Genomic DNA, 27,767 nt, shown 5'->3' on the forward strand with positions numbered 1-27,767 from the left:
TGCATCAGACTACAGATAGGTTTTACCACTAGGTGATATTTAATGTGGCTTAGATGTCACTCCACTCAAGGTACAGATTCAAATGGTAAACCTGTCTCCCTAGTGTCAACGTTGTCATCAAGTGTACTAGGATTTTTAAGTCATGGGCAAAGCAAGGTGCCAAGATACTCACAAGGAAAGTGACCTGCCAGCACTTCACCCTGCTCATCTGGAAAATGACATCCTGGGTCTGGCTGTCAGGCAGGGTGATGCAGCAGCTGATCTCGTTATTGCCGACAGAAAGAACAACTCCAGAGCCTGGTTCTGGGTAGTCACAGGTACAAGGATCCAGCTGCAGGTATCCATAGTGCTGTACCTCCCGGGCCAGCTCCAAAAACTGCTCCAAAGAGGGTGATGGGCAGGAGGAGAAGCAAGAAGAAGCAAAAGACCACTTGAAACAGATGAAAACCTCATGTCAGAAGCTACTGCCATTCTAGGAGAATACACGGAACTAAGTCACAGTGAAAGCACCTTTTCTTCTTGGTCATACAAATGGAGATAATGCCCTGGTGCTCACCAGAAGCCTGGGGGAAATTCCTGGAGTGTCCTTCCAGGAAAGGGACCATTCCTGCCTCTTTCACCATTGTGTCCCTGCCCCTGTTATGGTGCTTGGTACACAGTGGAAATGAAAATATTCCATGAGTAAATGAAGAATGAAGAAAAGAGTCCATAAAATGGATGAACAGATATGATTCTGTCTCAGCAGATTATAATAGCAAGTAATCAAAAAAGTGTACGTTGGCTTTAAAAAAAAAAAAAAAAAAACGAAGTCTCACTCTATCACCCAGGCTGGAGTGCTGCGGTGCGATCTCAGCTCACTGCGACCTCCGACTCCCTGGTTCACACATTTCTCCTGCCTCAGCCTCCCAAGTAGCTGGGATTACAGGCAAGTGCCACTGTGCCCGGCTAATTTTTGTATTTTTAGCAGAGACAGGGTTTCACCATGTTGGCCAGGATGGTCTCGACCTCCTGATCTCAGTGTGATCCGCCTGCTTCGGATCCCAAAGTGCTGGGATTACAGACGTGAGCCACTGTGCCTGGCCTAAAATATTGGCTTTTAAAAAGTTAAGCTGAGATCTATGTAGGAAGAAAAGTAGTTCATTTCTACAGGCTGCTTTATATGATGATGTTATTAATTGCCAGAGAAAGAGATTTTAGAAATGGCAATGAGGGCACGAGCTGGTCTGCTTTCTAAATAGAATTCCAGAGAGTCCCCAGTTGCCAAAGGAACACTTTTATGTGACTTTTAAAATTTAACTTTTCCCTCTGTTTCTGAAGTGACATAAGAACTGAGGACAGTTGCAGTCACACCACTGATCAAGGCATCCTGTCTCATTAACATCTGTCCAGGGCTTTTCATTTTATTAATGATTGCATTTAAATAAGCTGGTATGGGTTTGGTGACTTCCACTCTGTTCTTCCAGCTTCCGCCATGGGCCTGGCCTAGTGGTATGTGAGATGTGCATGCAGAGAACAGTTCCCACTTTAGCACGTGGCTAAATCAGAAAGAACACTACCCAGTGACAACTTGTGATCCTTTCCTGAAGCAAGGTAACTCACACTTCCTTTACAAAGACTCCAGTGGCATTCTCTGATACAGTGAAACAGGCCGAGACAGAAGCAGTAAGGGACAGCTGACTCCTGATCTCATGCCGGCAGGAGTATTCAAAGCCACTGTCCCATCCAGCCACATGTGCCAGCTCATTGTGCCACTGTCCAGGCTTCAGCTAGGGAGATGCAGTAAGGTGCTGGCCTTTGGTTGGGTCAGTGAGAAACTTCGGAAAGGACAGGCTGTGAGTACATGGCACTTGTGCAGTGACTGGGGACAGGAGCTGAGTCATCTTGCCACAGAGCAGACAGAGAGTAGTGTCATGCTTTTGCTACGACACTTTCTAACTGATATGGTATAAATCTATAATTGTTTATCTTATTGTTTGATAACACTTCTTTAAAATTGTAATAATCTCTTGGCTGCAATGAACTAAAAGAAATGAAAGTGTTTGAAAAGTGAAGCTCTATTTTGCAAAAAAGTTGGTGATCAGTAAGTAACTTATATAAAATACCTGTTGGCATTTGACATTCGATAAACAGGTGTTGTGATATTACTAACTATATGAACACCAGAAGACAGAAAGCTACAAGGATTATCTACTTGAAAATTAGTTAAGATTGTATCTAAAAAAGACAATTTGACATACACAGCTGCAGAAAATATGTTTATATTAATTTATTTTCATTTTGATCAGGTATTGGTAAACTTTTATGTAAAGAACCATCTAGTAAATATTTTCAGCTATACAGATATATGGTCCCTGTTGCAACTACTTACCTCTGCCACTGCAACACAAAAGCAACCTTAGACAACACATGAATGAATGATTGTAACTGTGTGCCAATAAAACTTTATTTACAAAAAACATGGCCCATGGACCACAGCCTTTCTCTGATTTAGATCAAATGAGTCTTCTTTAACTTAATTTCACTCATTTTCAATTCCAAGTTTTCTTGTACATAAAATATAGTTGTTAATGTGTTTGCTCCATTAGCCGAAGAACTTCACAAACAAATAATGTTGGTTGCATATCAGTACATGCAGATGCTTTGAGAGAAAGTAAATTTCAATAATAATTAAATTTTTTTCATTCAATTTATGTAGTCAAAGCAAAGCTTTTTAAAAATAGCATTATTACAAATAGTCTGGTAAATTCAGATCAAATGTTTATCATAGAAGATAAAATTTATTTTGTGGAAAAACTACAAATACACATTTTGGCAGAGCATGGTAAGAACAACATTCTTACCAAATTAAGAGGTTTATAGGGCAGATACGTACAAAGACTTGGTTGTGGTGTACACAGTTTGTAATTGCATCTAAAGTAACAGCAATATTCTATCTATCAAAATAGAAGCTGCACTTGTCAAAATTTCCAAACACAGAGAAAAACTGAGCTCCTTTTTTTGTGACAAAGCTGAGGTAGAACGCCAGGCTGGCGGGTGGCAGGGGATACTAAATTGTGGCAATATGTGCCTTTCCTTTTTCTTTTTTGCAGTTCATCAATAAAAATCTCAGTGAGCCTTTGAAGAATTATTTTCTGTTACGTATAAATGAGTCCTCTAAATTTTGGTTGTATTTCATTCAAAAATCAGTGTTGCAGTTGTGAACACTGGCAAAACCAAAAGAATTTTTAAAAAGACAACACAAGGAAACAGAGGCCGTTTCTTCTCTTAAAATGCATCTTGTCTGTCAGACTCACATTCGCTGCTTAGGGGCAGGAGGTATGTGAGTTGGTAACATCTTTACGGAAACTTTAAAAATGAATGTTTAGAAATATATCCTAAGCAATAATAGAACACATACGCATAGAAAGAGGATGTTGGCTGCAGTATTCAGGGACTTCAGCCAGGAACTGTACCAGGTGCTGTGAATACGCAGAGTATGTATAAATTAGACATAGCCCTGGGCCTCATGGCTCTTGCTGCCAAAGTGATTTATAGCAGCAAGAGCTGGAAACAACCCGACTTCCAATAACAGAAAAGTGGTTAGCCAAACGATAATATAACCATAAAATGGAATACTCTGTAGTCACTAAAAATAATGCGGAGGATCTATATTAATTAACTTAGCAGAGGACTCACAATATACCATCTGTATTTTTTTAGAATCTTTAAACAATAAGCTTTTACTAATTCCGTACTCAGAACAATCAATGAAGGTATTCTCATTTTTTTAAAAAGAGCCCCACTTTTAGTGCTTGGTAGGTTTATAAATTACAGAAACAGTTCAATTCTAATATGTTTCTTTAACTCCCTTCCAAGGGATTTCTCTTGGAGCAATATTTGATTCACCTTTGTTTGATTGTCTTCTTTCTGGAAAGCTTCTAATTTCTGCCTCTGCGCCTGTGTGGGTTTGGCCCACTCTTTTTCAATGTCCTGTATTGCCTTAAAATAACAGAAGTTGTAAAATTAGCAGTCTTAGCAGAAATTAATCAATCTGACAAAAACATACTCTTGTATGAAGGGATATAAAAACAAACCCAAGTGGATATATATTTAGGGATTTAGCATGTTATAAGCCTTATTTTTTAAATTAGTAAGAAAGGATTGTTCAATAGCTTGGGGACAATTGGCAACACTTGGCAAAAAAGAAAATAAAATCAGCTCTTTCCCCACACCACCCAATCAAATAAATTCCAGACAAAGATTTAAATGTATAAGACCATAAAACAATTAGAAAAAAAAAAAAAAAAAGGTAAATATTTTTATCTGACCTTGAGGTAGGTAATATCTTTTTTAAGATATAAAAACAAAATGTCATAATGAAGAAATAGTCATATATAATTATGTGAAAACATAAAACTTCTGTACATGAAAACCACCAAAAACAAAACTAAGAATCAAATGGAAAACCAAGGAGAACGATTGCATCATATATACCAAACAGTTAATATTTATATAAAGCAATAGGAAAAATGTAAGCATCACCAGCAGGAAAATGGACAACAGCTATGTATTGGCAATTGACAAAAAGGAATTCCAAATAATAAGTATATTTGAATCATAAACATAGATATTGGAAAAAAATATATCGATAAGTCAATTACTGCTATTGTTTATAACAATGAAACATTTTCAACTTGATAGTGGCAAACACATGTATAGTGCTTACAGTGTGTCAGACAATGTTCTAATTGCTTCAGAACAAAAGTCAATCCTTACCGCCATCCTATGACGTAAGTACTGTTATGAAATGCCCCAAAAGAGGTAATTGAGTTTGGGTATAACTAAATAATAGGCTATGCTATCATTAAAAATTACACAGAATATTTAACAACATAGGAAATGTGTGTAATGTACATGAAAAATATCATATTACCAAGTAAGAGTCTAGTAGTAGACCCTAATTTTTATAAAACAACAAAAAATAAATGTAAAACAACAAGAATTCCTCATATGGATACTTACGAGTCAAGGAAATGGATGTGCAAATACATGAAATGTATATGAAATAAATATGCCCAAAGAGTTAATAGTTTATATGTCTGGTTGATTTAAGATTTGGGGTGACATCTACTTTCATTTTTGAACTCTTCCACACTTGCAAACTTTTTATAAGATAAAAACTAATTTTACATTAAAAAAATTAAAGTTGAATATATTATTGGGTCCTGTCTGGTCAGCCTAGGGTAACCACCACCAGCAAGTGTTCCCAAACTCTAAATCCCTAATGGGGTTCTTGGTTGCTTCCTAATCCACTGTAGACTTCAGCAGAACGACACTGGGCTCAAAGGCAGAAATCTCCTGGAAGGCAACAGCCCCCTGTGGAAGCCCGTCAGGATTGTGGTGAAGCAACATGAAACGTGGAAGTAACAAAGCCTATTGTCTCAGCCTACCCTCCCTGAGCTAGGCACCTTTTCCTGTGCTCCTTCCCTCTCCTCTCGGCACCCAGCTCCCTTCCCCTTTTAGCCAGTCTGGCCCCGGGGAAGCCATGGAATCAGCTGTCCACCTCCTCAGCTGCACACACTCGGCCTGTGCTGCTCTGACTTGTCATGACAGAGCAGAACTGGCCATTGTCCCTCAGTTAGGCTGTCAACCCCTAAGGGAAGACACTGCGCCCGTCATCTCAGCGTGCCTTGCCCAGTGTCCTACATACGGCAATGCCCAGCAATTCTTTGCCAATTATCAGGCACTTATTTTCACCTTAGTCTGAACATAAGCCTATCTGTTACATCCCTCAGTGATATTGGCAGGTTATGCTTTATCTCTCAGAGAATAATGAAAAGCTGAATATGCCTTAAATATTGCTTTAGGCTGGGAAAAGGACATGGGTTTAGAGAGGAGAAGAAAAATAACTAATATTTGTTGAAAACTTGCTTTAGATCGATTTTGTTATTGACTTTTTCCCAACTACAGTGGTCCCCCTTATCCTTGGGGGATACTATCCAAGACTCCCAGACAGGATGGACTGGTACTATCATGGATAATATCAAACTCTATATATACTATGTTTTCTCCTGCATATACACACCTATGATAAAGTTTAATTTATAAATTAGGCACAGTAAGAGATGAACAACAATAACTAATAAGAAAATAGAACAAGTATAACAATATGCCAGCATCACTACTCTTGCACTTTAGGGCCATTATTAAGTAAAACTGGGGCCTTGAACACAAGTGTTGGGATACCAGGATGGTGATAACTGAGATCACTACTGAGTGACTGATGGGTGGATGATGCAGACAAGATGAATAAACTGGACAAAGAGATGATTCATGTTCCGGGCCAGGAAGACATTTCATCACACTACTTAGAATGGCGTGCAATTTAAAACTTATGAATTGTTTATTTCTGAAATTTTTCCACTTAATATTTTCAGACCATGCTTGACCGCAGGTAACTGAAACCACAGAAAGCCAGACCAAGGATAAGGTGGGCCTACTCTATTCTGTGGGGAGGAACAATACCACCATTTTACAGATGAGTAAATTGAGGTTCTGAGAGGTTATGATGTTCAAGATGACCCAGCGAGTAAGTGGCAGGAGTTAGAGCAAACCCAGGTCTGGGCACTACAGCAGGCCCTTCTACCCTTGCCCAAGCCACTGAATTCTTAGCAGGTAGGTAGCTACCTACCCCAAGGCTTTCTCCTTGTCACCAGTTCTTCTTCAAACCAAATCTACAGACCATACGAGAAAGCATGGGTGTAAAGAACTAAACACTGCCTTCTTTCCTGAATTGTACTTGATGGTAGAATCCGGTAAGGTCTGTTAGCACAGGGGAACAGTATCGAAAAGAAGGGATGGCTGTGTAAAGATAAACAGGAGTCACGGCAGTAAGTACTAACCCAAGACATGTCATTCACCATCAGAGTAACTGGATCCTCAGACACAGAGATGCAGATGTCCTATAGCAAAGGTAACGTAACTGTTTTGTTTCATTCCTTTTGAGACAGTTTCACTCCTGTTGCCCAGGCTGGAGTACAATGGTGTAATCTCGGCTCACTGCAACCTCTGCCTCCTGAGTTCAAGTGATTCTCCTGTTTCAGCCTCCCAAGTAGCTGGGATTACAGGCGTGTGCCACCATGCTCAGTTAATTTTTTGTCTTTTTAGTACAGATGGAGTTTCACCATGTTGGTCAGGCTGGTCTGGAACTCCTGACCTCAGATACCTCAGATGATTGGCCTGCCTTGGCCTCCCAAAGTTCTGGGATTACACGCATGAACCACCACACCTGGCCCTTTTTTTTTTTTTAAGACAGTCTTACTCTGTTGCCCAGGCTGGAGTGCAGTGATGTGATCTCAGCTCACTGCAATCTCTGCCTCCTGGGCTCAAGCCATACTCTCGCCCCAGCCTCCCGAGTAGCTGGGAGCTGGGACTACAGGCGTGTGCCACCACACCTGGCTAATTTTTGTATTTTTAGTAGAGACAGGGTTTCACCACATTGGCCAGGCTTGTCTCAAACTCCTTATCTCAGGTGATCTGCCCACCTCTGCCTCCCAAAGTGCTGGGATTACAGGCGTGAGCCACTGTGCCCAGCCTTATATCATTACCTTTGAAAAGAGTTGACCCTGATTATGGGTTCACAAGTCATCACTCAAATGTGATATTATCCGGTGCCTCACTCTGAGTAGGTCCAGACAATGAAAGTCGAGTCTAGGCAAGTCTACTCAGTTACATGGTTCCCTGAACACTGGCTGAGAGGGGTTTATGCAGAACTGAACTTAAAAAAATCAAGCATCCTAAAGGTGCTGCAGATAGAAAAAAAGAAAAAATAATAAAATTAAAAAATTAAAAACTCAAGCAAAATCACATAAGCCATGGTCTTCCTGAGCTTCGATCACACATGCTCTAGCATCCTCTGCAGAGGGCACAGTAGCGAGAAATGGAGGTCACATGCCTCTCAAAGGCAGGCACTTGCCACTTGGTTCTGGCTAATGCGTGGTAAAGAAGGGCGAGGGACACATTTGCCTGGACAAGGTCACCAGGGCATGGGGGAGTCAGGAAGCCAAAGGTCAGCCCTCCTCCACTCACCAAGCCATGGGCCCCGACGCAGGGCTAGCCCCACCTGGAGGATGGGGTACCTTTTTCTAATTTGTATTACTGTCCAGGCCAGCAATGGCCCTGCTGAAATGCAGGCCCAGAATTGACTGAGCCTTCAAAATTTATACTTACTTACAGTTTTAAATGTAATCTCTCATTTTTAAACTCAGGTTAAAAGAGGAGGAGAAGAAAGGAAACAGGCTGTGGGAATTCAGTTGACTCATTGGCTATCAATGGGCACATCTGCTTTAGAAAATCAAAGCTGTGCCCCTTAATAGTTAATTATGATGGCTCCATTATTTATCAGAACTCAAGAGCTTTTCATGTTAACTTTTTTAAAGGATAACTGCTTCTTAGTCTTTTTTTTTCTTTTTTGACAGAGTCTCATGCTGTCGCCCAAGCAGGAGTACAGTGACGTATTCTTGGCTCACTGCAACCTCTGCCTCCTGGGTTCAAGTGATTCTCCTGCCTCAGCCTCCCGAGAAACTGAGACTACAGGCGTGCGCCACCATGCCCAGCTAATTTTTGTATTTTCAGTACAGACGGGGTTTCACCATGTTGACCAGGCTATTCTTGAACTCCTGACCTCAAAATACCTGCCTTGGCCTCTCAAAGTGCTGGGATTACAAGTGTGAGCCACCACGCCTGGCCACTTCTTAGTCTTTCACATATTCCAGGCACCCAGGACACAGAAGGAATGAGACAGTCTCTGCCCTTGGCCATTCAGAGTCTGGTTGGGAGAAGTTGGAGGAAGGCAGGCATTTTCTTCTGGGGAGAGCCAAGGCAGGCCTCCCAAATGAGGTAGTGATTATGGTCCTGACTCTCCTACTGAACTTGGACCCACCTTTGACTTCTTAGCTCCTCTACCCAGATTCAGGGAACAATGATGATGATGATGATGATGATGACGACGATGATGATGATAACAGTGATGATAAAGATTATTATGACATCAACGACAATTTTTTGGAGACTTTGCCAGGCAATAAGCTAAGGTTAGAATGACAGTCTATTAAAGTTTGCAGAAAACTTAGAGATGATGTTAGTTCCACCTCCTCTCAACAGGGAGATGTCATGGTTCAGAAGGATGCAGTGGCTGGCCCAGAGTCACCCAGAGAGAGGACCAGTGGCAGAACAAGGGACAGAATTCATTTCTTAAATTGCAATTCAGTGTGCCTCCCATGAAGCCCCCTTCTTTTTTAGCTTTGAGCAGAGGAAGTACCATCATCTGTTTCTCTCTGGTTATAACTCTTTAATGAAGACAAATTTAAAAAGTCACATTATGATGCTCAAAGCTCTGACCTCTCATCATAATGAGAAGCAAAAGACATGCCACAAAGATGACATTTCCCACAGGAACAATATTAGAATTATGTGATGCAATCTCAACCAAGGACGTGGTATCAAACCAGACACAGCTAATAATGTATCATAATAGCAAGGATACAGTAGCAAGGATGGGCCTCAATAGACATTTAGAGTGGAAAATTATGCTCTAACTCATATAACACAAGTACACTGAACGTGATTTTTTTTTTTTTTTTTTTTTTTTTGAGACAGGTTCTTTGTATGTTGCCCAGACTGGAGTGTAATGGTGTGATCACATCTCAAGTGACCTCCGCCTTCTGGGCTCAAGCCATCCTCCTACCTCAGCCTCCTGAGTAGCTGGAACCACAGGCACACACCATCACACCTGGCTGACTTTTATATTTTTAGTAGAGATGGGATTTTGCCATAGTGCCCAGGCTGGTCTTGAACTTCTGAGCTCAAGTAATCCACCTGCTTCAGCCTCTCAAAGTGCTGGGATTACAGGTGTGTGCCCCCGTGCCCAGGCTGAACCAGAACATAATTATACATTGATTAATGTATAATATGGAATAAACTCAAAGCTATATTCTAGCCATAAAAATACAATAGTGAACATTAAACATCTAATAAGTGATATTTTGATTTACCCTCTTAGAATTTAGAAGAGCTTTTGGGGTCTTGATCTCTAAAAGTCACTTAAGGAGGCATGGGTTAAGTTTCTTTCCCTCTTCTACGCCCTCTGGTAAGCCAGGGTATCAAAATCCACCATTGACCTTTTTCTATACACAAAGTACTACAGAAGGTTTTATTAACGTTCCACTTGAAAAGCTCATTAAAAATAAGAACTTACCCACCATCTCTCTCTCTCTCCTGAGTTTATAAAAGCTATCGAGTGTAGCAGCTTAGAATCACGCTAAATAAAAGCCACCTGCAAATAAGTGTTGTTAAATTTCTTCATCTACATCTTCTATTAATCCAAACCCACTACTCAATCTTTTGTCAGCAAACCTAATGTTTTTCTTCCTGAAAATGTGGATGGTACCAACTGCCTTACAGAGTTGTTATGAAGCTCCAATGACATAATGCACTTAATTAATACGATGCCAGGCCCACCACAGGGCTTAATGCCGACATCATGCCAGGAACAGTTCCAGTTTCTGGGGACGCAGCAGTGAACAAATAAATAGCCACTTTCATGGAGAAATCATTCCAGTAGGGAGAGAGTAAACAAATATACACAACACACACACATACTTACATTGGCAGATGGAAGAAATGCTGCGGAGGAAACAGAACAAGGACATTGGGATTTGGGGTTTAGCCTGAGTGAGACGGAAAGTCTGGGAGGGGTTGGAGCAGGGCAGGGCTGTGACCCACCACCCTGCCTGCTGCCTAAGAATAGACTGTGAGATATTCTCAGGGAACTCACTGAAAGAAGTTTCTGAGCTTTCTTCCCAGAATTGTGGAAGCCAAGCCTGGAAAAGATCAGGTCTCTGAAGATGGCGGTGTGGTGAGTGTGAACACCTGGGGCAGCTGGTGACCTGGGTGTGTATGTTGGGGGCAGCACGGGCTGACCATTCCACGACTTGGCAGAAGCTTCACCACACGAGGCAGGAGAAGAGAACTGAAGCCAAGCTCAAAATTCACTTTATTAGAGGCTGGGGGTAGGAGTAGGTAGGGCCAACTACATAATTTTTAGGGTCTACCCAGTGCAAAATGAAAATGCTGTTCAAAAATTAAAAATTTTGGTTAATGGGCACAACAAAATAGAATGAATAAGACCTAGTATTTGCTAACACAACAGGATGACTACAGTAAAAAAAAAATTAATTGTACATTTAAAAATAACTAAAAGAGTATAATTGGAGTGTTTGTAATGTAAAGGATAAATGCTTGAGGAAATAGATACCTTATTTACCCTGATGGGATTATTACACACTGCATGCCTGCATCAAAATATCTCATGTAACCCATAAACATTATATATACACCTACTATGTACCAATGAAAATTTAATTTTTTTAATAAAAAATAAAAATAAAATGAAGAATTTCAAGATGATAACAGCGATCATTACAGAAGCATGGGTTCTGTGAGCCCGGAGCCCAGCGCAACCGCGCGCGCCACATGCCCTCCCAGGCTGCTTGTTGGCTCAGGGGCGAGAAGGCTATGCTAGACTGAGATTTAGGGATCACGTGTGACTTTAAGTTATCAGGGATAGCCTTTCTAGGCTCATGATGACGGTGCGTCAGCTGCAAATTCAGAGAGGGATTGTTAAAACAGAGATAGAGTTCCTTTTCTCTCTCTAAACTCCTCTACTTTTTACATTTTATTGTTATCGTGGTAAAATATATACAACATAACTTGTCATTTTAACTGTTCACAAAATTCAGAGTCATTACATACATTCACAATGTTGGATAATCGTCACCACTATTTAGAGCTAAAACTTTTTGTCATCCCCCAAAAAAACTTGCACCCATCAAACAACTTCTCCTTCCTCACTCCCCGCAGCCCCTGGTAACCTCTGTTCTACTTTCTGTCTCTATGAATTTGCCTATTTTAGGTATGGAGGTAGAATTATTAACTACCATAGATTTTTTTTCAGTGATTCCAAGCCAACATGGCCTTTGATCTACGGTGCTGTCAGAGCTCTTGGTGACCCTCACCTGCATGTAGAGCAAATCTAAGGCCGCCCTGCAGTCCATCAGCGTGGAGTCGAGGGATGGATCCATATACCTGCAAAATTCAGGAGCGCGAAATTCATTCCTGTGACATGGCTCATGGACACACCTGGCAAGTGCTTTGGAAAGTGGTGGCCCTCTACCCTATGAACCGGGGCCCCCTTTTCTAACAAAACCACACCTCCACTCGCCCAGCTTTCACTCTGCCCCTCCACCTCTTTTGTTTCCTAATTTCTTTACACTGTAAGCTCTTACCTGGAGGGCTCTGAGAGTAAAGAGGCACAAAAAATAAAGCTTTAGGGGAATGGTCTGCATCCCTGTTCATACTCAGCCTCACTCTTGGCCACCAAGCCCTGGAATCCCTTTCTCCACCGCACAATACCTGGCATAGTCGTCTGCCCCATACGGACCCACCCCCATATTCAGCACCCTGCAGCAGGGCCACCCTCATCGGTTGCCTGAGCTGCTCTGGGAGCCTCCTTCCCAGGCTTTCTGTGTCAGCCATGTGCCCTTAACCTCATGCTCCACATTCTAACCAGAGTGGTCTTTCCTGTGAAACTTTTCAGACTCTCATGGTTTCCAGAGTTAGATATTTATTCTGCTCGCTTTCAAGGCTCCTCCCGGGACCACCCCCACTTTCATTTCCAGTTCCATCTCTCACCAACCCCACCACCAATGCTACATTCCAACCATGTTTTCTCTCCTGTCCCCCTGCCTGGAAGACCAAGCCCTCACCAATCTCCTCCCCTGACTGATTGGCCTTTCTTTGCAAGCCTCAAGCAATGCCCCCTCCTCTGGTCCCTACTTCCCAAGGCTGTATTAGCCTGCCCATCCACTGTGCTTCCTCTGCACCCTGAGTTTATTCCAATCGCCGCCCTGATTAAGTTTTCTTGACACCATCTGTGAAGAACCCCAAGGCCAGGGGCCTATCCAGAGTTGCCCCTCTGGATCTTGGTAGAGTGATTTGCAAATCGCAGGGGCTCCGTGTCTGCCTATCAGATCCAGAATCACGAGGAACTGAAATTAATGACTGTAGAAGCACAGTAGTATGTTAAGAAGGGACTGAAACTGTCAGGAAAGGGTACCTATGGCTGATCTCTACCAACCAGAAGGCAGAGGTAAGCAGAGTTGCTACGCTCAGAAGAATAGGGTTATTAGACCAATGGGGTTGGCTTAGACCATGAAAGGGATAAATATGGTGCTTGAAGGTCAACTTCCTTTTGGGGTGGGGAGAAGTAACTGAAGCATCCCTACTTACATTCCAGGTAACTATGCACCCACACATCCCAGAGGCGCCTGTGTGCAGAGAAAAGACCCATCCCAGACTGGGGCTCCCACAGGCCAGCACAGGCACCCTCTGACCTGGAGGAAGCCATATCATCAACACTGGAGAGATGCACCCAGGCATCTCTCCTTAAGGACAGAACAGTTCTTAAGATGCCACTCAGGCCTCACTGAGGCTTCACCTGCTGGGAATCACTCGGCTTTTGGAGTTAGCCTTCCAGCTCCCACCCAACAAGACTTCCCTCAGGAAAGAGGGCAAGGCACCTGCAGGAGCCTATGCCAGAATCTCCCCTCCAGAGACCTGATCCTTAGCTGTAACAACAGAAGTGGGACCTCCTTTCTTCCCAGTTCCCATCAACAGAGGCAATCTGCCTGAATCTGAGCTGCTGGCTTATAATTTGGGGTAGATGTTTTCTCTTGCATGTATCACCTAGAGTTTACCTGTTTAATAAAGACATAGGCAGTGCCTAATTTCTAATTCAAGCTTCAAGATAAGAAACAGATTGTCATCTCTCCTTTGATCTCAAGTTTTCAGGAGAGCACATGAGTGAAAATCTAAGCCCCAGGGATTTTTTTTTTTTTTACTTCCTATAATCACCATATCATCAATATAACAGTCACAAACATGACCAAACTTACTGAGTATATGGGACTATTCTACATAACCCTTACAATAATCCTATGATGTAGACACTATTTTTATTATTCCCATTTTACAGATAAAGAAACTGAGGCTTAGAGAGCTTGAACAAACTTGGCTAGGTTTATGCAGCTAAGACCTGAGCAAGCCGCGACTTAGATTCACATACTGTAATTCTAGGAACAACTGTGCTCAGCCACTCACTACAGTAAGCAGCTTCCAGAAGAGCTGTTCTCTAAACCATTGAATGGAACCAAGTCCTTCTCCCCTTCTCAGGGTTTCACACCTCAAGAGCTGGACCATTCCTCAAGATACTTCTGAACAGCAGTATACAAATTGCCTCGCTGGGAATATCCTTCCATAATTCAAAGCCACAAACTGGAGCTCTAGAGCAAGGCATCACAAGGTCAAGGGAATTCTTAGATTTCAAAATACTTTTCTTTAAAACCTCTGTACTCAGATAGCAGAATAAATGGACTGGGAGAGAGCGAGCCTAAGGAGCAATCCCCTGTGGCCACAGTAATAAACGCTGGGAGCTGCAGGTTATAGGACTGGGGATGCATAAGGTCCTGCTGCTTGGTGCTATTTTCTATAATATTTTGTTCTCCACAGGCCCCTGTGTTAGTAGAGGAAATGACAGTATTTTCTGCTGAGGGACATTTGTGTCCTATCTATCTAGGAATACAGATGGCCGTGGTACACATCCTTTAGGCCTGTGTAAGCCCAGTACTTAGAGTTCAAATTCACTGCAAACTGGCTGATTCCACCCTTCACCTTCAGGGAATGCCACACTTCTACGGATGAATCGGATCTGATTGTAATCACCAACAAAGTCCCTCCATTAATACAGTCAGTGATGCACTGCAAAGCAAACCCAAGGCCAGCCGTTTCTCACCATTACCTGCTTTGATCCACATCCCCTGGCCCCGCCCCTGGTTTTCAAGTCTTACTTTCTTGTTCGCCTATCAGTAGAGATACAGAAAGATGACTACGCTCCTCATTTTCATACCCCACCCAGCCCCGAGTATTTACCTGAGACTACTGAAAGTCATCCTCAACATCCTATTCTTTAGGACAAATATTCAGAAACTAGTTTATTTCACCCTCTCTCATTTTCATGGCTTTTCTTTTCTTTTTGAGACAGGGTCTTGCACTGCTGCCCAGGTTGGAGTGCAGTGGTGTAATCTTGGTTCACCGCAGCCTCAATCTTCTGGGCTCAAGTGATTCTCCTGCCTCAGCCTCCTGAATAGTTGGGACCATAGATGCACAACACCACAGCTGGCTATTTTTTTTTTTTTTTTATTTTTAGTGGAGATGAGGTCTTGCTGTGTTGCCCAGGCTGATCTTGAACTCCTGGGCTCCAGCAATCCTCTTGCCTTGGTCTCCCAAAGTACTGGGATTATAGGCATAAGACACAGCACCTGGCCTTCATTGCTTTTCTTACAACCTTCTCTAAGTTCTTGGTCTCCAGCTGTCAGGCTGTGAGCAGGATGTGATGGAACTCTGATAAGTCTTGATGGGCAATGGCGAAATGTCCTCAAGCGCCTCTGTCATTTTCGGTACCTACTTACCACTTTCGGAGTCCAACCTTACAGTGTTCCACTTCAGAATTTCCAAGACTAGCATAAGGGAGTTCAAAGTCGGCCAATTTTTTCACAACTAGAGAAAGGGGAAAGCCGGTCTTACTGGCTGAAATAGCACAGACAGCTTATATATAGCAGCTTTCAAATGAGAAAATAAAACCTTATTATTGGAAATAATAAAATCACAGTAAGAATATCCTCTGTATTTATATGTAATTTTAACTTTCTGAAGTTCATTCAAAAAATAAATATCATTTGATCCTCAAAAATATCAGCCCCTTGAGTGGGGGATGTTTTACACTGTGATACAGATGAAAAAACAGATCCAGAGACATCCAGCGCCTTTGCAGCTCACCACAGGGCCTAGCAGCCAACCCTCTACACAAGTCCCTTATCTTCCAACTCAAAATCACCTCCCCTGGCTTCTTGAGGACATTTACAAACTACTTTGATATAACTGACACCATTTCACACAAAAACCTTGTAATATCTTAAAACATACTATAGAGAAAACAAAAGATATGAGAATCAGATTGTCTTCTTACACTATCTCATTACGCTTTAAAAAAGGTATCTAATAACTCATTGATATCATCCACAAATATTCCTTAACAAGGAAAAGTGATGTTGTGGTGGGGCGTCCTGACCCCCAGAGTCTAGCACTCCATTCACAGGAAAGGGTGCAGGCAGGTGGTCAGTGGTCAGGCCCAGTCTGCAGTAAAGGGGAGGGGCATCAGAATTAGGGCTGGGGGTGCACAAGTGCAGTTACTGGACCACCCAAGGTATGAGTGGTTTGCCTCCACTCTCCCCTAACAAGGACGCAACCTCCCGTTCCCCAAACCCTTAACCCAGTGACTGAGAACAGCAGTAGGGATCATAGCCCGGTGGGTGGCCAGTCCCTCAGCTGTGAGTCCTGCATCAAGCCCCTGCTCACACCTGTCCACCCCATCGCCTAGCTGATTCATTTGTTCCTTCCTTCTTACCAGAGAGCTTGCCCTCCTTGCCAAACCGAATGAGAAAGAGGCCGAAGTAGCCCAAGAGCTCCCGACACAGTCCAATTTTGTGTGATGCCACCTTTAACCAAAAACAAGCAGAAGGGGGAAAAGTTAGGTGTGCCCACCATGCATCCTAACTGTGACATGCAGACTTGGAAATGGCCAGTACACAGCAATAAAAAGTGCTGTCATGGGTTAGTGAACACTCAAAGAAAGCTTTTTGGAATCCAAAAACAGTATCCATTTTAGAAAATTTTAAAACACAAAAAATTAGAATAAAGAAAATAAAAATCAGTCCCACCACAGTGGACAGAGGCTGGCCCCAGTTGAGGTTGGTCATCCCATCTCAGATGTGGACAGGATCCCCGATCGTCTTGGTCTTTATTTTCCCCTGGAGGGCAGCAGCCATGCTCCATGAACATCTGTCCTTCTGTGATGTCTGTCCTTGGAGCCTGCACACTAATTTACCTTCCTGTGGGCTGCATTACCAGCTATTTGGAAAAGGATCACTCCCCGCCGCTCGGCTGGCATACAAACATGCACGCACTACTGCCCGCCTTTGACACGCCAGGCCTGCTTCACCTTGATGTTTCCTGCGATGGTCAACTGTCATTTACTATGATGTTTGCAAAAAACTTCAGATCCCAGGCACAGGTTGCCTTCCTTCACATTCCTCTTTGACTTTTGTATCAAACAGCTTTCATTTCAACACCAGTGGCTTCATTTTTGCCATCAGCCTATCACGTGTCACCTCACTGCATTGGACATCTACTCATGCTCCCTTAGCAGAAACTTCTACATGACCACAGGCTACCTCCCTCTTTAACACTGGGCTCTCGAGTAATTTCTTTATACTCCTGGTCTTAACTCACTAAATCACCTCTGTAACACTCAAGGAGTCGCCTCCAGGCACTGCCTTCAAGAGCTGCTTTATCCACGGCTCCCAGTTCTCTAGGTGGCAGTTATACAAATACCAGGCTCACAGGGGACCTTCTCTTGTCAGAGATACATAAATTACCCCCAGGAAGCAGTCTGATTAGGTGGCTGGTATGAGTGGGTGTTCTCAGCATAGCTTGGAAAATAAAGAGCAGCTCAGGAATAGTTTCACCACTTTCAAAGCAATTCCCTTTCCCCTTCTTTCTGTCTCTCTCTTTCCCCCATGCTTTGGGTTGCAAAACGCCCAAAAGCCAAACGCAGTGGGTGAGTGTGTGGTAGGTAACAGCATAGCAAAGACCTCTTTCCCAGAGTAAACCTGACCCAGGTCCACTCAAATTAGATTTCCTTCTTTTCTGTCTAATTTAGGGAAAACAACAAGCTTACATGCCAAGGCAGACAGAGGAAAGGTGTGGAGACAAAAGGAGAATGAAGAAGCCTTTCACATTCATAAAGACATAAATATAAATGCCTTCTTTTGAGAAGAGTGAGCATCAGCAAAAAAATACATAATATTTTTCCTCTTAGCAAATGTTAATGATGATTCAAAACACGAACACTATCACTAGCACCACAGTAGTCCTAGATTTTAGCTTGCTGCTGGCCCTTAAAGAGCCCACTGAGGCCCAGCACAGTGGCTCATGCCTGTAATCCCAGCACTTTGGAAGGCCAAGGTGGGTGGATCACCTAAGGTCAGGAGTTGGAAACCAGCCCGGCCAACATGGTAAAACCCGTCTTTACAAAAAAAAAAAAAAAAAATTAGCTGGGCCTGGTGGCACGTGCTTATAATCCCAGCTACTGGGGAGCTGAGGAAGGAGAATCGCTTGAACCTGGGAGGCGGAGGTTGCAGTGAGCCAAGTTCGCGCCACTGCACTCCAGCCTAGGTGACAAGAGTGAAACTCCATTTCAAAAAAACAAAAAAAAGAGACCATTGAAAAGTAAAAAGCAGGCTGTGGGTAAGGCAAACCTGGGGAAGCAAAGTGAGAATGGCAGCAAGTGTGCTGGAGAAGATGCAGAAGGTGATTTTTAATTACAAAACTTGAATTACAGTTTTATGCAAGCTAGAGAATTTCCCAGCTCTTGGAAGGAAATTCACACCTGTCGCTGGCCAAGTGATCACTTCACCTGTTACAGAAACTACCACTTCTAGGGTAGAACCTCCAGTTAAACTTATCTGGTCTGATGATGTCAGTGTCTTGGGTCTGAATTTCTCACAAGCCAACATGATTGGAAGAGAGGAAGCACATTTTTCTGATTGCGAATATACCTCATCAAATGTATGCTATTAGTTTCCAGGGAAACGGACAAAATAGATAGTACCACAGAACCCTATTCAGCACTCCCTCCAATATCAATATCAATACCAATACCAATACCAATAATGATCAATAAACACAACTGCCATTGTCTCAGGAACGTGAACTATTTCTATAATTATTTACTTAGACATTGTCTGTAAAGTAACTTACCCAAATTCACACAGTCCTTACACAGCAGCACTGTACAGTTGTGTGTTGCTTAATGACAGGAATACAGTCTGAGAAATGCATCGTTAGGCGATTTTGTTGTTGTGTGAACACCACGAAGTGAATTTACACAAATCTAAATGGCATTGCCTACTATATGCCTAGGCTAGATGGTATGGCCCGCTGTTCCTGGGCTACAAGCCTGTTAGCCCAGGTTTATAGTAGTATAGTAGGCATGTTACTGTACTAAATACTGTAGGCAACTGTAATATTGGTGTATCTAAACATATCTATTGTTATTATTATTCTTATTGGAGTTGGAGTCTTGCTCTGTGGCCCAGGCTGGAATGCAGTGGCATGATTTCCGCTCACTGCAAGCTCCACCTCCCGGGTTCATGCCATTCTCCTGCCTCAGCCTCCTGAGTAGCTGGGACTACAGGCGCCCACCACCATGCCTGTCTAAATTTTTTTGTATTTTTTAGTAGAGACAGGGTTTCACCATGTTAGCCTGGATGGTCTCGATCTCCTGACCTCATGATCCGCCCGCCTCGGCCTCCCAAAGTGCTGGGATTGCAGGCATGAGCCACCGTGCCCGGCCAAAACATATCTAGACATAGAGAAAGTACAGTAAAATATTGTATCATAAACTTATGGGACCATCATTGTATATGCAGTCCAATGTTGACAGAAACATCATTATTATGTGGCACATGACAGTAATTTGAATCCAGGACTCATTCTAAACCCAGAAGATAGAAGACCCCAAACTACCACCACCACCACCTTCAGCTGCAGGCATGTCTAGTTTGGTCAGCAAGCCCAGTGTGTGAAAAAAGAAGTCAATGATGATGTCTTTGGGCAAGGGAGGTGCTCTCTCCTGTTCTGAACAATTCCATCCATTTCCAAATTATCTCTGATCCTGCAGCTGCCCCAGACCTACCTGCCTGGCCCTAGACACATGCAGTCTGTGGCTCCGACTCTATCACTGCCTTCCTACTCCTCCTTAATTTATGAGTCGGTCTCCCACTTCTAGATCCTGGGCAATTGAGGTTTTTGTGTTTGGGATACAAACTCCCTCAAGCATCAAGGATCTTTGATACTTTTTAGAAAGACAATGCTGGAAATTGATACAGAAGATTAGCAAGACTGGAAGCAGGGAGATTAGTTTAGGGGCAGCAGTAGAGGTTTAGCTGCAAAACGATAAAGGCTGGAACTAAGGTCGAGATGTAGGATGGAGAGGAGGAAACGCAGAGGCAATGAATATGAGAGAAGCTGGAGATACAGGAATAGGTTAAGTCAAGGCAGGCCGGAAGAGCTAGCAGCCAAAATGGGAGGGCTTCCATTTCTCAGCTCAGAAAGGGTCAGACACCATAACCCAAAAACAAGAACTTTCTGTCCTTTGAAAGGTCCTAGAAACTTTCTGACTCTTCTTCATGTTTATAACTTTATATTTTCTCTTGTGTGTTTCTCTGGAGGATTAGAGCTAAAACCTTCCAGATGAAAAGGGCCTGGGAGCTGACCCCGGGGTGCAGGATATGGGTGTGAGAAGACGGCCCTCCCTCTGCAGCCCTGCTTAGCAGATGGAAAAGGGGTCTGGGAGGCAGAGCTGCTGAAGAAGGATGAAGCCTTCTGGGTCTTGTCCTGTTAGTCCTCGGAGAGTGGACTACAACTCACGTCTGGGCCCTCTGCACCCAGAGTTAGCCCTGACGGAGCAGTGGTTTCAAGAATTTTCCCTGTGGGAGAATAGGAATCTTCAAGAACTCCCCTGTCACCCTCTGCCAGGAAGTGTCACCCGCACACCTAGGTATGACCTGTTTCAGACTCTGCCAAGCCCCACTTTCCTTCCTGCTCCCAACGATGGGACATCCAATAATAAAGCATTTTACATATTTCCAGGCCACATCCCTGGCTAAGTTCCAAGGAAGTGCCAGCAGCCTTCCAAGAGATCTCTGGAAAATTGGTGTCCCCAGGAAGGGTGAAATCAAAGAGGCCCTGGAGGATTGGCTGTGTCTCAGGTTCCTTGGTTGTTCTCCCAGGAAATGCCAGTACCTCTGCAGATAATCATCCACAGAGTAACACAACAGGCCAGAAGCTCCTGGAAGGCAGCCGTATCCCACTCTCCGCTTTCCAAACAGAACTATCCCTAGATTCAGTTCAGGAGCTGGAGTCTAAACAAAGCTTACCTCTAGGACTCTTTCAGCAGTGTCTGATGTTATAATTTCCATGTTAATACTCTCTTCATTGGGCAGAAATATGTCCAGATAAGCTTTCTTGGGGGTGATGTCAAATGTATTCTATAAGCAAAAGAAAAGCAAAATAAATTTCCACACCTTTTTTTTTTTTTTTTTTTTTTTGGAGGTGGAGTCTCACGCCATTGCCCAGGCTGGAGTGCAGTGGCGTGATCTCAGCTCACTGCAACCTCTGCCTCCTGGGTTCAAGCGATTGTCCTGCATCAGCCTCCTGAGTAGCTGGGATTACAGGCACCCACCACCACATCCAGCTAATTTTGTGTATTTTTAGTAGAGATGGGGTTTTACTGTGTTGGACTAGGCTGGTCTCAAACTCCTGACCTCAGCGCAATTCTCACTCCCTTGGAAGGAGGAAGGAAGGGCAGGGTCCTTGCCTTCAGCTGAGGCTGCTAATCTTGAAGCAAATGGAGGGAAGCTCTGTGAGAATAAAGTCAACGTAGAGAAGAGCAGGGTTTGGGGTAGGGGTGAGAAGTGGGAGCCAGCCAACTTTCCATGACCTTTTAGTTAAATAAACAAATTTCTCTTTTGTGATTTTGGCCTTGACAATGAAAATCACCTGACTAATTGGAAGTAGTTGAGTTCTACCTTCTCCACTGTAAATGCTTATTTGTAGAATGTTCTTGGCTTTTTTTTACACTTAATTAGTTTAAAGCCAGGTTAGATGGCTACCTAGAAGGTAAGCTCCTTCAGATTAGGATTATGTGGTGAGTTTATCTTGAAGAGTGCCCTGTACAAATAGACACTTAATAATCTTGGTTCCATATTTCTCAAAATAATCCCAGTGAGAAGAGAAAAATTACTAGCATAGTAGTGTCCAAAATGGGGCATTTGCCAGGCGCCATGGCTCACACCTGTAATCCCAGCACTTTGGGAGGCTGAAGTGGGTAGGTCATTTGAGGTCAGGAGTTCGAGACCAGCCTGGCCAACATGGTGAAATCCTGTCTCTACTAAAATACAGAAATTAGCTGGGCGTGGTGGCACACACCTCTAATCTCAGCCACTTGGGAAGCTGAGGCAGGAGAATTGCTTGAACCCAGGAGGGGGAGGTTGCAGTGAGCTGAGATTGCACCCCTGCACTCCAGCCTGGGCAACAGAGCAAGACTCCCTCTTAAAATAAAAAATAAAAAAAAAATACATATATATATATCTCTCTACACACACACACACACATATACATATACACACATACACACATACATATAATAAATTAAATGGGGGCATTTAAAAATAGAGTGTTGATACATGAACTTCCCTCTCTAGCCCACGACTGCATACTTATCCTACAGATATGTAAGAAGAGAATATTAAGGTTAAAGCCTCCAATGTTCTGTTTTGATGTCACAGCACTGGCTTTGGCTGACGTAATCTCCTCTCAGTAGAGAACCTGCACATCAAGGGAGGCAAGAGGTTAAAGAGCCACCCGACCCGCAGCCATTGGCCAGGATGGACAAATCAGTTGGCAACTGCCCTCACTTTCCTTCCTCCTTCTGTCACACCCTACTGGTTTGTATTACTCTGTTCTCACCTTGCTATAAAGAAATACCTGAGATGCGGTAATTTTTATATAGAAAAGAGGTTTAATTGGCTCACTGTTCTGCAGGCTGTACAGGAAGCGTGATGCTGGCAGCTACTCAGCTTCTGGGAAGGCCTCAGGAAGCTTACAATCATGGTGGAATGCGAAGCGCAAGCAGGCATGAGCAGGAGCAAGGGTGGGTGGAGGTGCCACACACTTTTAAACAACCAGATCTCGTGAGAACTCACTCACTGTCACAAGAACAGCAACAAGGGGATGGTGCTGAACCATTCATGAGAAACCACCCATGATCCAATCACCTCCTGCCAGGCTCCACCTCCAACACTGGGCACTACAATTCAACATGGGATTTGGGGGAGAACAGAAAACCAAACAGTTGCCCCACCCAGTGGAATTCTGACTCACATTCATCGTCAACCTCATCCACTTTCCCCAGGACTCCAGCCACACTCTCCTCCTCCCTCATTCCCACCAGCTAACCTCACTTCCTATTAGTCACAGAGAAAACAGCAAGATGGGAACTTACTCGACTTCCACTCACCGTCCAGCCTTGGACCCTGCCTGTAGCCTTGCTCTATCTTTCTTTGTCCTACACTCAATTTAAAAGGTGCCCTTCCTCCACCTGATCCCAGACCTTGTGCAGTTCTCCTTCCAGAAGGACTTGGAGCCACTGATTATCAAGGTCCCTCCTGCATACTGCCATCTTCCACTTCTCCTTCTCTACCGGCTCCTACTCACCAGCAAACAACAGAAAGTCAGAGACTTTGGGTAGATCATCTCCAAGGGAAAGAACCTGATGTGCTTGACTATGGGGAAAATTCTGTCTTCAGCACTGCTATATAACGGAAGGAGTTAGTCATATGTTTTGAGACAACTAAGCATATTTTTTTTTTCTTTTAAGTGATTCAGTTTTAACTCCAGCTGGTGGGGGTGCTGGGGGATGCGGCGGGGGCAAGGGGAAGGTGTTGACTAAGGACTTAATTTTTTAAAATTAAAGTTGGGAAGAAGGGAAGAATAGAAGAAGTGACATAAGAAAGCTGAAATCCTCACCTCCCTTACAGTCAGTGGATAGGGTCTAAAAATTGAAGAATAATAGCTGGGTGCTATGGCATATACCTATAATCCCAGCTCCTGGGGAAGCTGAGGAGCAAGGATCACTTGAGCCCAGGAGATGGAGTCCTGGGCAACATAGTGAGATCCTGTATCTAGAAAAAATAAAATGAAGAATAAGATATATATATATATAATTAACCTCCATATTTTTAAATATCTGAAGAAAAGGCTGTACGATTTGAAAGTCATTGCCTCTGGAGGACAGGGGAGTGTTATAATCCTTTTTAGCACTATTTCACTTTTATTTTTAGATTTTAAACTTTTATTCCATCCATGATATCTATTTCATTTTCCTAACTATAAGCACATTTTGCTTTGGTAAGTAAACAAACATTTCAGAGCAATATAATAAAGAGGAGAATTGATGGCATTAAAAGATCTTTGTGTGATAAGATCAAAGCAACCACAAAACAGATCAAACAAGTTTAGAGTGGAAATCAAAGAACAATTTGGCTCTATTTGTGATATTTGAATTTTACTAGAATGTTTTAATGTATTACTTACAAAATTAATGAAATGTAAAAGCAATACAAAAACCAATTGTGGGGAAAAGTCAAACTGGTAGAACTGGCTTGTATAAAAAACAAAACATTAAATAAGCTGCTATCTTTTTTTGTTTGTTTTGAGTCAGGGTCTTGCTGTATTGCCCAGGCTCAAGTACAGTGGGATGATCATAGCCCACTGTGGCCTCAAAGCTCTGAGCTCAAGCAATCTTCCTGCCTCCACCTCCAGAGTAGCTGGGGTTATAGACACGTGCCACTACCCCCATTTAAATATCTCTTATTATTATTTTTTTTGTAGAGACAGAGTCTCACTATGTTGCCCAGGCTGGTCTTCAACTCCTGGCCTCAAGTAATTCTCCCCCAAAGTTCTGGGATTACAGGTGTGAGCCATTTGCCATGCGCTTGGCCCAGCTGCCGTACTGATCTATGATGCAGTAGAAATGAAAAAACACAATTCATGCTAGAAAACTAACAAAAACACATTCATTTTAAAGAAACCTCAAAATCTGCCAATACATGGGCTGCCTTAACACGTTTTAAAATATGCGCTTTGTTGCTATTCTGCTCTGAGGCAGAGGAACATTCTTAAGAATGTTTCCCATTTCCCTTGTAGAGAGATGACAGTGGCCCATCATTGCATGTGATGAGGTTTCAGCCCGGTGAATCTGCATATGGATTTTCCTGGATGGGCACCATGGCTGTTAGACATTCCTCTGCCTCAGAGCAGAATAGCAACAAAGCGCACTGATCTCCTTGAAAAATTAAAAGATTTCTCCAGTTGTTAAATTCAACCCAATTGAACTCAAAAAGAGCACATATTTTAAAACGTGTTAAGGCTCTGGGAAGTAACTGTTACCTCTGTCCTGACCTCTCTTTAGAGGCAGACAGAAAACAATGAAAAGGAAAGCATCCTTGAAGAAACTTACAAATAGCCTGAGGTTTTCAGAAGGGCTGCCAAGTGCAGTGAAAATTGAACCTGGTCAGGAAGGAGGGAATTAGAAGTCTCAAAGTGCTGCAGAACTCAAGCAATGCATAAGCTGCCTGAAAGCAGTTAATCACGTGGTGCTCAGCCTGTCTGGGAGCGCTACTCCGGGCCCCATTGGACACCACCTAGTGGCAGGGATGCTGAAGAGACATACAGACACTCCATCTTTGCAAAAGGCAATCTCTCAGCATGGCTGGGGAAAGAAAAGGGACTGGCATTAAGATTTTGCTTTTTAAAACCTATGTCTTGGCCGGGCGTGGTGGCTCACGCCTATAATCCCAGCACTTTAGAAGGCCAAGATGAGTAGATCACCTGAGGTCAGAAGTTCAAGACCAGCCTGACCAACATGGAGAAACCCCATCTCTACTAAAAATACGAAAATTAGCTGGGCGTGGTGGCACGCGCCTGTAGTCCCAGCAACTCGGGAGGCTGAGACAGGGAATCGCTTGAACCCGGGAGGCAGAAGGAGTGACTACCTCACATCTATTAACATTGTGCCAGATTATATGTTTTTAGGGCATCAGTTAATTTAATCCTCAAAGCAACCCCAAGAGACAGGAGCTCTTCTCCCCATTTTACAGATGGGGAAACTGTGGCACAAAAAGCCTAAGTAAATTGACCCAAGTCATATAAATCAAAAGTAGGGTAGCCAAAATTTGAATCGAGGCCATCTCACTACTTAGCCTGAACTCTTAACCCCTAAACCAGGTCAGGGGATGCTGATCTTAGTCAATCAAAATATTAGAAGGCTAGATCATGGTATGAGGAGCTGTGGTTTAAAGCTTTGCTGCTAGACAGTCTACTCAGGCCTTAGGGTAGAGTGTTCATAAGAAAGTGCTCAGAAACAAGAAACAAGAACTGGAAATACAACAGATTCAATGAATTCAACTCAGGCCCCCTCCCCAATACTGTGTCAGCAAACAGCTAGCTCACAACAGCAGCCCCTTTCAAAGTTGATTGATGACCTCAAGATAACTGGCAAGAGACCTATGTAAAAATCCTGCAAGAAAGGAGGAAAGAAACGTGACCAATGAAAGGCAAAAAACATATACCAAAAAAATTGCATCATTAAGCAGATGAAAATGATGGATGGGTTAATAAAAAGAAGGTGTTTCTGAATGAAGACCTCAAAAAATAGATAAAAGCCTCAAGAAATAAGATAACAAAAAGATATAAAAGTGAGCTGGCAAAGTTCATGGAAGAAATGGAAGAGGAAAATAAAGCCATTACAAAAGTGAAAATTGTGTTAGAAAAAGTAAAAAGAGGCACTGAAAAACACAGCTAGAGGTATAAGGCTCTTGTATGAAGTCACAAAGGCAAAATATTGAAGAACTAAAAGCAGGTATAAAACCTTTCAAATTATCAGGAAAATAAGATATACAAAACTGGCTGGGCAGGGTGGCTCATGCCTGTAATCCCAGCCCTTTGGGAGGCTGAGGCAGGAAGATCACAAGGTCAGGAGTTCAAGACCAGCCTGACCAACATGGTAAAAATCCTGTCTCTACTAAAAATACAAAAATTAGCTGGGCGTGGTGGCTCATGCCTTTAATCCCAGCTACTTGGGAGGCTGAGGCAATAGAATCACTTGAACCCGGAAGGTGGAGGTTGCGGTGAGCCAAGATTATGCCACTGCACCCTAGCCTGGGCAACAAGAGTGAAACTCCGTCTGAAAAACAAACAAACAAGGATATATAAGACAAAGCTCAGAAACACTGAATGATCCCATGAATGACGGAAAGCAAAACCCATAATGCACCCCCAAAAGATGACTGAACTAAAGTCAATGTACCATCATATGTGCAGATATAGAACGATCTGCAAGACATAGGTTTTTTTTTTTTTTTTGAGACGGAGTCTCACGCTGTTGCCCAGGCTGGAGTGCAGTGGCGCGGTCTCGGCTCACTGGAAGCTCCGCCTCCCGGGTTCCCACCATTCTCCTGCCTCAGCCTCCTGAGTAGCTGGGACTACAGGCGCCCGCCACCGCGCCCGGCTAATTTTTTGTATTTTTAGTAGAGACGGGGTTTCACTGTGGTCTCGATCTCCTGACCTTGTGATCCGCCCGCCTCGGCCTCCCAAAGTGCTGGGATTACAGGCTTGAGCCACCGCGCCCGGCGACATAGGTTTTAAACAGCAAGGTCAATTTAAAAAAAAATTTTTTTTTTCGGGACAGAGTCTTGCTCTGTCACCCAGGCTGGATTGCAGTGGCACGAACTCAGCTCACTGTAACCTCCACCTCCCGGGTTCAAGCAATTCTGTCTCAGCCTCCCAAGTAGCTGGGATTGTAGGCGTGAGCCGCCACAACCAGCTGAATTTTTATTTTTGTAGAGACAGGGGTTCACCACATTGGCCAGACTGGTCTCGAACTCCTGACCTCAGCTGATCTGCCCACCTCAGTCTCCCAAAGTGCTGGGATC

General features: G+C 43.3%; 1 protein-coding gene across 8 annotated transcripts in view; it reads right to left on the reverse strand.

Annotated features, from left to right (window-relative positions):
- SNX31 (sorting nexin 31) overlaps positions 1–27,767 on the reverse strand; it is a 71,337-nt gene that overhangs the window by 23,505 nt on the left and 20,065 nt on the right. For 6 of the 8 annotated variants that reach the window (XM_045398567.3, XM_045398566.3, XM_073999227.1 and 3 more), the window contains 6 exons: positions 21,153–21,263; positions 16,559–16,649; positions 15,564–15,651; positions 12,054–12,123; positions 3,886–3,978; positions 173–376 (listed from right to left, as the gene is read on the reverse strand). In XM_045398567.3, the coding sequence (XP_045254502.2) occupies positions 173–376; positions 3,886–3,978; positions 12,054–12,123; positions 15,564–15,651; positions 16,559–16,649; positions 21,153–21,263 (657 nt within the window). The remainder of the gene's footprint in view (positions 1–172; positions 377–3,885; positions 3,979–12,053; positions 12,124–15,563; positions 15,652–16,558; positions 16,650–21,152; positions 21,264–27,767) is intronic. The other 2 variants (XM_073999228.1, XM_065519479.2) reach the window with 1 other exon arrangement.

Source organism: Macaca fascicularis, chromosome 8 (assembly GCF_037993035.2).
Source record: "Macaca fascicularis isolate 582-1 chromosome 8, T2T-MFA8v1.1".
Classification (NCBI taxonomy): domain Eukaryota; kingdom Metazoa; phylum Chordata; class Mammalia; order Primates; family Cercopithecidae; genus Macaca; species Macaca fascicularis.